Genomic DNA, 15,296 nt, shown 5'->3' with positions numbered 1-15,296 from the left:
AGTTAGACGCTTGAAATTTGGCATGCAGGTACCTTAGTAAACTTAAAGCTTAGTTACAATAGGATATTGCAAAATTCCCACGGGAACGGGAGTTAGCGGGAAAAAACATTTGTATGAAAAAATCTAAACCGCGTAAGATAGATGAAGGGGGTAAAACGGGATCCACGCGTACGAAGTCGCGGGCGGCCGCTAGTCATACATAAATTAACAGAAAGAGCGAACTTCAAGGTGTTTTCATGCTACATTAGCATGCGTGATGGAAATTCCTTGATGGTTATCTTCACTACGTTTTATGAAAGTTTCTGCTTTCTGCAAAAATGATTATTTGACGTGTTACGTGTTCGTACATTAGTGACGTGGTCTTAACTTTATAATAGTAATAGAAACTTACCTAAAATCGAAGCGATTGAAGATTTTATTATTTACGTAGAGCCAACATATTATTCCATCGTGTTCTCGATGCAGTCTAAGAAAATATTGTGGGTAAATATAAACTTTCAGAGTAAGTAGAAAGGAAATATGCACATGCACATAATGCAGTTAGGTAGAAACCTTAGCGTTGGATCTACACCTCTTGATCTTTATTCACTAAACTAGAACCTCTGGTTATATCCATTCATATTATGATGTATATCGAATTTGGTCATTATTGGCACAGCAGATGAAACATTATTTATTGTTTGACATGCGACATGTATGGCTCTGGGCAATACTTTATCAGTGGCGACTTGCCAACAGACGCCGTTAAACATAACGCCTGCTCGGCGCCCGATAGCAATCGCCATCAGTTATATTTGCCAGTTACTTTGAACTAGGCGTTTACATTAACTCATACACAAGATGTGCATGTGGATTGAGTGATCCTTGCTTCAATATCAACAAAAATCGGGGAAGGTTTAGTTAAAAGTAACCAACCCAACTTTTTCAAAACCTAACTTACCGAAAACCTAACAACTTTAGCAAAAATTTCATATTATTCCCAGCGGTCCCCTTTATGGCTGTTTTCCGGAAACACTTTCCAGTTGTGTGTATAATGTCTCTCCTCCTATGTTCTTCTGATTAATTTCGTTGCGTGTCCAATGACAGTTTAACTTTCCCCCAGGACAAATTTGAATAAGAATAAGAGAATAAGAATATTTTATATTGAAACCCTGGCTCCTAAACTAGTGTAAACTGTATTTCAGGAGCCAGTGTCTTCCCAATAGATGAATACAGACAGTTTTTAATATATTACACATCTCAAATTTGACCTTCACTGGTTGGGTTTTTATTGGCGGTCAAGCTGTAGATCCTGGCTACACAGGAGTTACAGCGGAGGGAACAAGAGGTGGGAATGTTCCCGTAGTATTAAACGTTACTTGCTATGCTAATATTAGTCCGCTGCGTATAATAAAAGGGCCCTACCGTTTACAATACAGGAAAGTCGATAGGATATTGTCTCGAGTCTAATAAAACAAAATATACGTGACTGTATTTTGGAAAAAACGTGGTCGTCAATCTGTCTTCAATAATACTTAGCCTATTTACTTATTTGAGTTAATTTTCCTCATACTTACCAAGTTGTTTTTTGTTTTGTTTATTTTGAAAACGTGTGCACAAAAAACTGTTAACATAACTGTTAGTTTATTATTCTAATTAAATCTAGAGTCATGTCAAACGCCTATGGAAGCTCATAAAGTCTCAGACTAGGATTGTAATCTTAGGTGATTACCTAGAACACACACACAAGAAAAGGAAGTTAATGATTTGAATGGTAAGTTTGGCCCGTAAAAGTATTCTGAAACAAGTCTAGCTAGGCGAATCAATTTATGAGTATTCCAAGAGTCTTACATTGATTAGCATAGGTACCACGTTTGACTACGAGTACCTATCTCGCTTTAAAGTGCGAAAGTTTGATTGCATGATCCATTTTTCTAAAATGTGTTAAATTAGTGACTAGTTACAAGTAGTAAATCAACCAAACATTTAATTGGAGATCTTTCGGTGAATAAAAGTCTCCTTAGAAACCTCCTTATTCCGCAAAAGAACTTCAATTTTTCACTGTACCCTAAAAATAATAACATTTCCTTAACAGACAAGCAAGATGATCAATCTTAAACAGCGCGCACGCATCTTAATGTCAATTTTCCTGTTTGGCCATACATCGGTTCTTTCCTCCCGCGACAACACAGAAGTCCTATAGCAAATAAGTCATGTATAACACCATTTTACGACGTCTAAACCAGTGGGCTAGACTTGTTAACCATATAAGTGGGATCGGTCAGTTGGTGCATCAGTCCTCCTTTGACTGTCAAGGGAACTACGTCTTGACCACAAAATAACAGCATGAAAGCGTTTCTTGTACTACTGGCTGCGGTCAGTGTGGCGTCAGGTATGTCCATTTTTGTAACTCTTGTATATTGTTTGTAGAAACTGTATTTTATCAAGAATAACCCGAGATTATGTAATAAAAACAAAGTTGATAATATCAATACAAGCATCTTAGATATAATGATAGCATCATAAAATTAAAACATTATTAAACCTTTTAATTTTAAAATTTAGAAATATTAAAAATACCACTCCTTTTTTTTAATCCCGATTGATTTACCTATTTATTTATTAAATTATTTACAAGTAAGCTTACAGTGATCCAAAAGCACTCACATTACCAATACTTATTTATGGTCTTTTAGGTACTACAGAATTAATTAAACCTGCTAAGTTATTCAGCTGTAGGTAATTATTTTTGTCTTTTTTAAATTCCTTGACTGGATCTTCTTGCAATAAAACTCGAATACCTACTAATTGCTATTATAATTATACCCAAAATATGTACTCATAAGATTCTAACAGTTTTATGAGTTTTATGTACACTACTGATGCCACAAGTTAGGTACTGATGTTACAAATTTGAGCTGCTATAGGATTCTGACATGGTTTCAAACTCCTATGTCAAGTAACAACTTTTATCTAGATCTTGCGTAGCTTTATCTTCTAGAATATCAACAAACTCCACAAGATTCATAATGGCTCACAATTCCAAGTCCTACTAAGATTTTGAATTAAGTCTCATGTCTCATTAGCAGAAATAAGCTTATACTCGTTCATTCAATTTTCAACGTAGGTAGAGTGAGTGTTTTGTTTGGTTGAATTTTATTTTTCAGAACAATCTCAGGACAGAATCTATGACTTATAAATCAAGTTTGAGCGTTGTTTATATTATGAACCTGATGATTTTTTCCACATTTTCCACATTTACATCCTTCATCCAAGAGTAAAACCAAAACTCTACTACTCTATCTTTTTCTACTACTAAACCATGGATGAATTGTGGGATTGTAACTCACAAAACCAGAGTGTTACGTAAAAACAATGCTGGAAAGCTAAAAATCAATAAAATCATGCAATCAGGTAAATAACGTCTTCCCATTTGCGTAGCTACCTGCATAAAAACGATCGATTTACCTGTTTATAGAACAAAAACTAGTATTTTCTACCTATTGGGAGTGTTGAACTTCCTTATCGTTAATCAAATTGCTATTAAGAATCAAATCAGATGAGGAAAATGTTGATTAAATATCCCACACATAAATAAAGTCACATTCGAAAGCACTTTAGAGCCGATAGAGGAAAATATCCAGGATAAAATATAACCTGTTTGAAAACAAATAAATATAGTATTTACATACGTATAGGTACTCGTACTTAAACGACCTCTACCTTGGCTTGGTACAGGTTGAACCAAAATAAAACCATACATTTTATAAAACTTGTTCGGAACATTAAACTAGTTGGTAGATGATAGCTTTTTATTTTTATAAGTTGAATAAACACTGCCAAGGTCCTGTGAAGATGCACCTTGCAGTATTTTTAAACCATAAAAACTGTTTATTTGTTGTTGAGTTCATATTTAGTGGAAAGGCACATACATATTTATACATAACTGGCTATGTTAGTAATAAAAAATAATGTTTAATTTGTACGAATTTAGTAGTAATTGGAGTAAACCTTCTTTGTTAGGAAAATTGAAATGGAGATCACTGAAACGTTTAAATTATTTCTCCCTTACAGTCGACTTTTATCATCTTATGGTGATGGCTAATCCCTGATCTTATTAATTGTAATATTATGCTATTTTGCAATAAAAATATTGTCTATATCAGACAAGTGTCTAAGCCCTGTATTGGCCTGGTCTGAGCCCAATCGTCTCAGTAAGTACAGTAACAATTGCCCCTCTTTACCAAATTATAAGGTTTGTTTACTGACATTACTTTCAATAGCACTATTTGTAGCTACAAAGCTACAATAGCTAAAGATAGTAGGATCGCTTTTTTGTATCTCCTGCTTGATTTAAAGCTAATTCTTCGAATCCCTGAGGTGAGGTGAGGTGATTCTTAATTTGCAGACTTGATTGACATTGCTTTCCTGATCCAGGGACTGAGGGACAACCATCTTATGAACTTACACTAAAGAATAAAATAAAGAAAATGTACTTCATAAGTGTGGTTATATGGTAGGTAACTAGCAATAAAGATTACAAACTTCTTGTAAGACTTAATGGGACGTAAAAAAAAGCAAAAGGGCATTGGAAAATGGACCTACCTTATTTTCCGTCGATTACAGTTCGAAACAAAATGTAATTCCTCCGGCTTATTCAATTGGGACGTCATTAGGATCACGTGCGAGTAATTTTATTCTACGAGAACGCTTTTATCGGATTTACTTCGAAAAGAACACCATACTAAGTGTATGTGTTCAAAGAGATTTTAGTGAAATGTTAAAACAAATGAAAACTAACCTAAACATTTTCTCAACGCAAACAAAAGAAAAATAAAAAGTTGGTGTTTACCAACGAAACTATTTTTACATAAACTTACCTAATACTTAAAAAAATAGTTAATTTCCTATTCTTTTGTTTCAGGGTTGAAGTACACCGGCCTCCGGGGTAAGTTGTGTATAAGTTAATAATTTTAAAAGTTTTGTAGGGCCTTTTTGTCGACCCAAACCTACTCGTAAAGAAAATTACAAAGTTTTATTATGTGCTCAGGCGAAAATGGCTCTATGACTCTACTGTGTTTCTTGTTGGTAGTGTATTAGATTTTGAAAATCATTTAAGGATATTGTGGGACCTAACTTCTATCACGATCGCTCTCAATATGACAAATATTTATGTAGATCCATTCAGCAGTAATAAATGTTCAAATCAAGCTGAAAACGATTGCTAATACAAGTTTAGGATGAACCCATTATCACTAATTAGAATTTCTTTCTACATCGAGATAGTTGCTATCATAGTTAAATTACGTTGCCTTCTCAATGTAGAGTAGACTAAAACAAATGTTGTGTTCTGCTACTACAAAAAGCAAAATATACCACTTTCGTTTGTCGATGTCTGTCCTACCATGTATTAAATAGATACATTTAAACTCTGATTACCTTCTCCGCAGCGAAGTTCGGTTGGTCAGATGCCCTCGCCGACACAGAGTACTTCTTCAAGATCCCTCGCACCATCAGCGAGGCGGAGAGCAGCGGATGGAAGAGGACTGAGCGCCCTCCCGGCCCTCTCCCAGAGTTGAGGATGTACTGCCCTCCAGGCAGAGCAGTCTGCCCTCTGTTTGACACTGCTGGATTCGTTGCTGGTCTGCAGATTGCTGTGAGTAGAATAGAAAATATTGAAGATGATTTTTAGAATACTGTAGCTGCTTCGCCGTGTGGTGACGGCAGAGTAGAATACATTTGTCACCAACTCCAACTCTTCCCGCGGGTGTCGTAAGAGGCGACTTAGGGACACTACACATCAAACAGAGAACGGGCAGCAGCGCTCTCTGAAGAACATCAATCTTTTAAACTGCGATCTCCAACCCGCCTGCCAAGCGTGGGGATTATGGCAATACCCTCCACTATAGTGAAGGAGGCTCATAGTCCAGCAGTGTAAAGGCTGTTGATGAGCTGCTGAAAAAAACCGAAGCCCCTGCTTAGGCATAGGCGATCTAGGGCTTTCAAGGCATGCTAAGTCCGATGGATACAGGGAGTGGGGGTGCTATTAGAACCATAGCTTCGAATCGGTAGCCCAACGCCAACATCCTGGGGAGGGCACTAGACCATTCTAGGGCTAGGATAGGTACAACAGGTAAACTGGTTGACATACCTACATAAAAAGTTTACCTGCATACTACCTAACCTGTATATTCGCTTCGCTTTATACCTTGGTGATAAAAAAACAAAGTCAACGCAGGTCGCACGCAGCTTACAAGAGTAAGTAAAGTACACCCACGTTACTTATCTGAATGACGGTAAAAAAAGTTAATTTATTATTGATGAATTGCAAAATTGGAGGTCATTACTTGTTAGGCTAGCCGCTTTAGCCAGACGTCCAGATAAACAAAAGCATAGTACCTATATGTTTTAGTCTAACTTTAATGTATGTACTTGCCTACTTTTACTTACAAGGAAGTACTTTAAGCACATGATTACTTCAAGAATATGCACAGCTGCGCCCGCGCCGCTCAGCAGCCGTTTATCTAATTTATTTAGATGAGCAAGATCAATCTCAGCCGGGCGTGGACAAAACGATAAGTCCAGAACGATCTCGCTTCAATGTTATTTTTAGCTTTGCATTATGACTATGCAGTAAAAAGTACCTAACAAAAGAAAACCTACTGCTATGTAGGTATACGTGGGAAACGCAGTGGAAGTTTCCAGCTTTGACTTATAAAAAATAAAAACATTGGAACAAAAAAAATTTACATTCAATAGCGTGTACGATAAAACATCACTGTGGCATCTTTTGTAGTCGTGCTTGTTACTTGTAACATGTTGTTTTCCAGAGTTTTAAAAGATCAACCTTTCGACTCTACTGTATACAAGGACAAACCTTCGTTTATTCAGCAACATAATAAATAAATAAAATAAATCTTTTATTTACTTTTACAAGCAGGTACCTACTTACATTAATCTGAGGCTGGGGCCTACCTAGTAAGTATATGGATATACCTGTGGCAGGAGGCCCCGCTCTACTTACACTGGTTACGATAATTTAAGTACACATGTAATCTTTAACACTAGTATGCAAAATAAAATTATCTTTTTAGATTTCAGTAGAAGTTTTTTACAGAAGCAAATTCTTACAGTTTTTAAATATTTCAATAACTGTCGATTCTCACTGTTTGTAAGTGTACGTGCGTGCGCGCGCGCGCGTATATATGTGTGTGTGTGTGTGTGTGTGTGTGTGTGTGTGTACGATTTAAATCTTGGGATCGGTTCGGATCGGAAAAGCTAAACATTGCTTGATACATAGGTAGTTATAGGTAGTTATAATGCGTTAGATATAACAATCAATAAACTGCTTAATGTTTTCTCAGCTGCCTGTTGATGACTACGAATCCCTGGCCATCAAACCTGAAAAGAAATTTGTGAAGTGGAACGCGCCGGCCGTCGAAGGTGAACCTGCCAACCAGTACTGGACCCTAACCCAGTTCTACGTCTCTCAAGGTAAGGGTTAAAATCATTGGTAGTAGTTAGCCGCGTCGTTCTATCAGATTAGAATATGACCCTGCCAACTCCTCCCGAGAATCTCGTAAGAGGCGAATAAGGGACAAATGCGGTCATCAGTTCTCCGCAATCCGTGTGACTAACGTTGGGAGTGTAGAATAAATCTTCCATTTGGTTCTAATAACTTGGAGAGAATCGTGCTCCTGAATTGGAGCCTAAATGACCAATGAAATGGCAAAAACAAATTACGACTGTCTGCTCTGTGCGTGCTCTCAACCCCAGCGATTGTTGTTTGCAAAGATAAATTAGGTACGTTTAAATTGTCACATCCTTTCACTCACGTCGGCTATTGTGTCGATTTACGAGTAAGATTTGTTGTTGTATCTATGCTTATAAGTTTATAACTGATATTATAGACTGACATTCTTCGCAATTATTTCTTTACCTCCCCAACCAGTCTGGCCAGCGAGGGGAGTGTGGGTCAAATCCTCTTCTAGCCAATAAGAGAGAGCCGTCCTCGTGCTTCTTCGCCATAATTGTTTCGGTCTTGGCAGAGCAGTCGTGGTCACGTTGAGGCGATGTTGTTCACGTCTGTTGTAGAGGTGGATATAGCTCTCCGCACGATCTCCCGCTATCTCTCTCTGTTGGCAGACTGCCTGGTGATTTTACTTGGTCAGTCAGGTCCTCGTACAGTGAAGTCTAAATAACCTGATGGTGATGACGATGATGAAGTATTTGTTCCTTTCAGACTCCCTCAAGGCCGGCTCAGGCCCGCAGGTAGAGAACGGCGAGACCCTCCAAGATGGCGGCGTGTGGGTCACCGGGCTGGACGGCAAGCTCCTCAAGATTCCCATCTCTGAAGCTGAGCTGAACACCACCGCCTACAAGAGACAGAACTGCGTTCCTAACATGGGTAAAGATTTTTTTTTAGATATCACCAGTATGGAAACTTCCAGTCAGACTACGGAAGAATTGGAATCTTATTTTGCTAGAGTAAAAAGCCTGAAGAAATAAATGTGATTTTAAGAGATTGTTGGAAGCAAAAGTCTATTTACTAGGTACTATCAATCAAGGAGGCTTGATGTGGGTGTGACATGTTTTTAAAACTAATCAAGACACTTATTCTGATCACAAGGGGTGGATTGTTTACCCATTGTGAATAATGAAAATATTTTTATTTTTAACAAGCATTAAATTGTCTGTTATGTTTCTCACCTTACCATTCCTCTGTCCTCAGGCACCCACTACTACTACAACATGACAGAGCAGATGAAGTGCGAAGACCTGCTGCCCTGGTTCGCTCTGACCACCAACGGGGAACTCCTGGGCACAGGCTTTATGATGTTCGGCAAGCTGGCTACGCAGAAGCCGCGCCACTGGTTCGAGATCCCACCCTCCAGATCTGAAGTTGCTGAGGTATGTCACTTGAACAAAAACAGGACTATTCCCACCTCTTGTTCCCAACAATCCCAACCGCTGTAGCTGTAGATCCGTAGGAGTTGCAGCAGAACTCCTGAGTAGCCAGGATCTATAGCTTGACAGCCAATAAAAACCCAACCAGTGAAGGTCAAGTTTGTCACTTGAACTGTAAACATGTCATGAATCATATAGGGTAAACTTTCCAGGAATTGGACAAAACACCTTTTATACGTCTTTATGAATATTATTACTTTAAAAAGCATACAAAGTTCTTTCTACTAAATCAGAAATATGGACTAGTATTATATTATTTGTGATATGGCTTACTGATAAATTTTAATATGCTATGTTACTTATCTAATACAATTAATCATCTATAAATGAATGGATAAACCTGGGAATTTGGATTCAGTAATTCTTCATTTTTAGGAAAAACCAAATTAGATAACTACAATAACAATTTTATCAATTTTGTCGCAACAACAACCTTTGAAATTTTTCGAATTTCCCATAAGCCTCGTATCGCATATTCAAAATGTAAAACAAAGGCGTAAAACACGGCATTAAATCCACGGTTTGTTTGCTAATTAGGGTGTAATTTCCCCATGATTTAGCCCGACCCCGTGAGCCATGATCCCTCCAACAAGGACCCTTATTAGCGAAATCAGCGTTTAAGAGATGTCCACGTCACTACCACCCAGTTTGCTTTATGGGGTGTATTGCGTATCTTTATTGACAGTCTTAATAATTATTATTGACGGGATTGATACCATATACCTTAATTTCGAGTTTCCGATATTTCAGCACTGTTGCAAGCGCCATGATCACCACCATGGTGACCATGAAAGTTTAAAACAATACAATTTATTGACAGTCACTTGTTTAGTGAAAGCCAACAGATTTGAAGACTCGTTTAAATACCTAAACTCAAACCAATATGATCCCAATGTGATTGAAATAAATAATTATTTAATTTAATTTAAAATTGAATTACTGTGTCACCGTAAAATCTATACTTATAATAAATCTGTAGAGAGGTCAATTCTGTACATGAAATATATTTTCAAAATAACTATCAGGGGGTGATTAGTGATCGATTCTGATGCCAAAAATGCAATCAGTAAATTTTTTGTCTGTCTTTCCGTCTGTCTGTCTGTCCGTCTGTATGTTCCTTATAGAAACAAAAACTACTCGACGGATTTTAACAAAACTTGGTACAAATATTCTTCATACTCCTGGGCAGGTTTAGGATTTCCCACGGGAACAGGAATTACGGGAAAATCCTTTTGTATGAAACATCTAAACCGCTTAAGTTAGACGCTTTAAATTTCGCACGTAGGTACTTTAGTAAACTAATTCCCACGGGAACGGGAATTCGTGGGAAAATCCCTTTGTATGAAAAATCTAAACCGCTTTAGTTAGACGCTTGAAATTTGACATGTAGGTATCTTAATAAACTTAAAGCTTAGTTACAACAGGATATTGAAAAATTCCCACGGGAACGGGAAAAAACATTTGAATGAAAAAATCTAAACCGCGTAAGATAGATGAAGGGGGTAAAACGGGATCCACGCGTACGAAGTCGCGGGCGGCCGCTAGTACCTAATATTAGTAAACAAACATGCACGTGATTTCTTAAACAACACATCAAAGTAATAGCGTGACGTATTGGACTATGGCCACTGAAATGTATTGATTAACACCGATAATAATTAATTTTATCTAAACAATAAGATATTTTGAAGATAATTCACATTATCACCCACAAGCCTTATATTACGTAGCGTAGCGTGTTTTGTTGGCAACTGATAGCATAATTTGAAGATATGGAACTTTGTGCGCATCAAATCTTAACTAAATACATGTCGGGCTATCTAATAATCATATGATCCAATCCATAGATTAAAGTTTAGCGATCTATTGTATTTCAATATTTGAACCATCCAATCACAAAACAGAATCTATTACGTGAGAGCGACGTTCCAGGATACAAGCCTAAGTGCGAGAGTGTTGATAATATCAACATGCCTCAAATATATTTATAGTACGTATGCACCTATAGGTGCAAGTGTACTATGTCAACAATCTAAATTCTAATAGGATTTGGCGATAAGTAGCATTTCGCAAAATTATCGCAATCGCTAATACTCATAGCATGGTACGTAATAATAATAACCCTACGGATTTTCTTTGAAAGAGGGCTTTTTGATAAAAAAGCTGACTATCATGTAAAAAAATAATGAGGGTCGTTGTTAAGCTCCCTATTTAGTCTGCTTTAGATCTTTTAGCTAAAGGTATTCTTTTTACTTTGCTCTACATATTCTTACCTACAAAAATAAAATCTAATGGTCTATTTGCAATGTATAAAAATAGCTCTCATAGCAAATATTTATAGGTCAATAATAAGAAAATAATTTCGAGACCTTGTGAAAAGTCCCGCAAAGGTATAATGAGTTTTGAATAATAACTCTTTCGTAAGACGTATTAACTGATACCATTTTTTGTCATTTACTGAGCTTTAGCCTATTGCTATGAGTAAAGGGTTAACGATGGCATCCGATTTGATACCAAACTTAATTCAAATTGCCCGTCCCGTCCCAATTGGCCACTTGAGAGAGAGCCAAACGACCAGCGCAGCCGATATAATCGAATGAATCATGTTTAGAACGGCACTAAACTTTATGTTCCTGCATCTGCGCTTTTACATCATGCCGTCGTAACACAGAGAAATACGCTGTCATTAAGTACATATGTAGTAAAGCGAAATGAAAATTAGAAATTATTTGGAAAGCGAAGAGAGCCTTTTTGTAGTGTCCGACCGAATGTTCGGTTTCGGTTTCGTTTTCGGTTGAGTTTCGGTAAAAACACGAGTTTCGGTTTAGTTTCGTTTTCGGTGGCGAACTTGCCGAAACTACGACCGAAACCGAATGTGCATTCGGGAGTTTCCGCGCTGTTATCGGTCATGTTCGGCGCGTTGAATGAGTGAATGAATCCGATCAAAGCCAATGTAGTGCGTGATTTGCTCGCTTGTTTGTTTTGTTTGCTGTTAGTTTTGTTTTGTTGTGGTGGCGAGTTTTCGAGTGATTTATTTTGAATTTGGTAAGTTTTATCTCGTTTTATGTTGTTATAACATAAGAGCGGGTAGTAAACATCAAAAAATATATTCAATATGACTGATAAAAGTATAATCAAGTTTAATCTAACCTATAAATATTTTTTTTGGTTCGCAAATGCTAAACGTAAACAAACATTAGTTAGGTAGTTAGTAATGACTATAGTGCATTTCATGGTGATAATATTATGGATTCAGAGTTTCAAAGTTCATTTTAGTATTTATCACCAAGGTATCCAAGTGGCAAGTACAGTAGATACTAACTTACGTACTACCAATTTCGTTTTGAGAAATTATTAAGGTAAAAGACCCGACCATGGGACGGGTTATGTAGATGTCCTGAATATTGCGAGTAATTAAAAAAAATCTAGACTATGTCATCCTTCTTTTTCTTTTCTAATGTACAGTCGCGGAATGAAAAGGTTCGTCACCTTAGTGTCGGTTTTCGCTTGCACTAGGTACTGCCCCCCTAGACAAAACGCACTTTTTGATCGAATCGAAAATCGAATCCGTCAAAACTCCATACAAAAAAGGGGCTTTTCGACCACTTATCGACTGGTTTGCGATTATAATTTGCACTTTGTCTAGACCCACTGTAAGAGTCAAACCTGCCAACATAACCGTGCAAGAAACAATGCTGCTAACATTTAAATAAATATGACGTTTGCTAACGAATGAGGTTTTGCTTGTTTATTTTTCTATCCCATCAGTGCAATGTTACAAAATGTAGTTTTTTTTTTCAATAGATAATGGCAGGTTGAACCAACAAGAAGGTTTTAGTTTATCAATCATAATAATCTTCTTGACAAGTTAAATCGTCAAACAACTTTGATCTGAATAATTTTGAATTTTATTGACGAACAGTTAAAGATTATTTTCTCTAACTCGAGATTATTCTGTAACATAGTTTCAAAAGGTAATATGTGCTCGCGATTCGTTGAAGGAATCAATTTGAAAACTGACGAACCTTTTCATTCCGTGACTGTACATAATTTGATACCTTATAAAAAGGCGCTTTATAAGTTCAATTTTAATGCAATTTAAAGGGAAAACAATAAATACTGACTGATTATAATAACGTTTTCTTTATTTTTCCCTCAAAATATGAGCCTTGTGAGGAAGTTTCGGTTTCGACCGAAATAGATACCGTTGCCGAAATTCGTTTTCGGTTTCGGTTTCGGTCGTAAAACTAGTTTCGGTCGGACACTACCTTTTTGTGTCAGGAAATGCCTACGTGCACTGGTCAAGGACAGGGGGAAAATTTTGCTGTGTGAGAGTAAAAGTTTAAGAAACCTTTACACCACCTTAGCTGGCACTGCAACAGATGCACAGGCTTGCATTTTTAACGTCCGACATCGTGTGTTTTCAGTTTTTCACAACGGAAACGTTTCATCAAAATGACGTTCACTGCTGGACAAAGGCCTCCCCCAAGGATTTCCACAATAACCAGTCCTGCGCCGCTGATCCAGGCACTCACAATCACAAGGAAAAGCCTACCCAAATAAAAAATGAGACTACATTCGTAGAGCTCTACATAAAAATGTATGGATATAACGTTTTTTTCTCATCAGATCACCATCCCCTACGCCCCCAAATGCCTGGAAGAGTGGGGGACATCTTACGGGATTCTGTCCCTCCACATCTACTACATCGATGACCCATGGAACATTCGGTGCAAGTAAGTGAGTAAGTAATAAGTGCACATTCTTTTCAACTAACCCTTTAGATTTATGTACTAACCCTTGCTGATGTTTGAAAACTTTGAAGAGAACTTTTCCTGAGTTTCACTCGCCTTAATATCGATGAAATTGCGGGGAGAAAATTGTTTTTGCATTTTGAACATGGGTCATTCAAGACGAGAATAAAATAGTTAAATATTTTCCAAAATTCTCTAGTAGAGACATTCATCATTGACTACGACTAGCGTCTTCTTAACACGTTGCAATTTTTTTTAGTTTAAGTTTGTTCTCTATTCTATTTTATCTTTTGACTTACTTGTCGAATGTCTCCAGACTTTATTGCACCGATGCATTGATTATTGCACGAACAAAGCATTTTAGAAAGCATTGTTAGCATGTTGATATTAATTTGTTTGACTTTTTTATGGCACTATAAAAAAAGCCTCTAACAATTTACTTGCGTCTAACTTACACTATAAATCGTTCATTTCAGCCAAATGCTGTCCATTGCTGGACAAATTCCACTCCTATGGATTTCCACTGGTCCTGCACTGTCTGCATCCTGGTGCTTCCTGCACATTAAATAACAATAACTTAAATAAATGTTTAACCCCTTTTTCGAACTCTCAGGAATGGAGACTCAGTGAAACCGGCTCCCGTGATGGGCAGGCTCATGCTGAACGGGTACCGGTACGCCAACCAGGTCGCCGACGAGGTCAAGAGACTCTTCAGTGGTTGATCATAGAAGCGACTTCTTTCACTTCTAATAGGCATGGAAACAAATGACGATCGCGAAATTTCACCATTTTAACATTTGCAAAAGAACAAATGAAGACCAAGAGTTACTCGCGTCATTTGTTTTCAAGCCTATCACCGTAGAAATTATTTAAAAATCATATTGTTTATAATACATTAAATTAATTTGAAGTAACTAAGAACTGCATAGCTATGTCTTTCCAAATTGGTGAAGTCGCTTTAATTAGGTAATATAAAATCTTTATTAATATATTCTGTCTGTGTTGACTATCAATTATTTTTTAATCGTATTTATATTAATAGCCAATAGAGTCTCGTTTGAAGAGCAGTCGGTGACCGGTTTTAAGTTTAAACAACAAATAATACTTAAAATAAATACTTAATTGTGTACTGACTGACATCGTGTTTTATTTTCCTAACCCTTAACTTATAAAGATACAAAAAAATAACAAATAAAACACTGCTTTATACAGGAAAATAATCATTAGTTTCCTGGTTAGTATTTGATTAATATTACATTGAAAAACTCTATGCTTTACTGTTTTGCCGAAAATTAAGTGTGTGATGTGTAGGTAGAATTATCTAATGATAAATGTTGTTCGAGATATTATAACATTTATTAATTCTCGATTAAAACTTGTTAATTCAGCATTACCAACCTGTCTGTTAAGTTAGTTGCTTTCTCGATTAGCGGTTGATGATACACAAAATTAAAGTTTTAAGCAGATTCTGTTAAACAATCAAGATGACAAGAACCACGTGCTGCCCATTCTTGACGATGACAAACCAAGAATTAAAACAACTTTATCTAATGCATCTTATCTTATGAAACAGAAGAAACCAATTACTACCACAAT

At 36.9% G+C, this 15,296-nt stretch overlaps 1 protein-coding gene across 2 annotated transcripts; it reads left to right on the top strand.

Annotated features, from left to right (window-relative positions):
- Positions 1-2,263: 2,263 nt before the first annotated feature.
- LOC135080746 (uncharacterized) lies at positions 2,264-14,837 on the top strand. Of its 2 annotated transcripts, none has more exons than XM_063975463.1 (8): positions 2,264-2,371; positions 4,904-4,927; positions 5,430-5,635; positions 7,344-7,473; positions 8,222-8,386; positions 8,711-8,889; positions 13,576-13,686; positions 14,314-14,837. In XM_063975463.1, the coding sequence occupies exons 1-7, from the start codon at positions 2,326-2,328 to the stop codon at positions 13,684-13,686; spliced, it is 861 nt and encodes a 286-aa protein (XP_063831533.1). In that variant the 5' UTR covers positions 2,264-2,325; the 3' UTR covers positions 14,314-14,837. The 2 variants fall into 2 exon arrangements, with proteins under 2 accessions (XP_063831533.1, XP_063831532.1); XM_063975462.1 differs by having other exon boundaries at positions 13,576-13,690.
- The last annotated feature ends 459 nt before the right edge of the window (positions 14,838-15,296 follow it).

The sequence above is a fragment of the Ostrinia nubilalis genome, chromosome 18 (genome assembly GCF_963855985.1).
Source record: "Ostrinia nubilalis chromosome 18, ilOstNubi1.1, whole genome shotgun sequence".
Classification (NCBI taxonomy): Eukaryota; Metazoa; Arthropoda; class Insecta; order Lepidoptera; family Crambidae; genus Ostrinia; species Ostrinia nubilalis.
The sequence above is the reverse complement of the archived record's forward strand: the minus strand, read 5'-3'. Positions and strand labels throughout refer to the sequence as shown.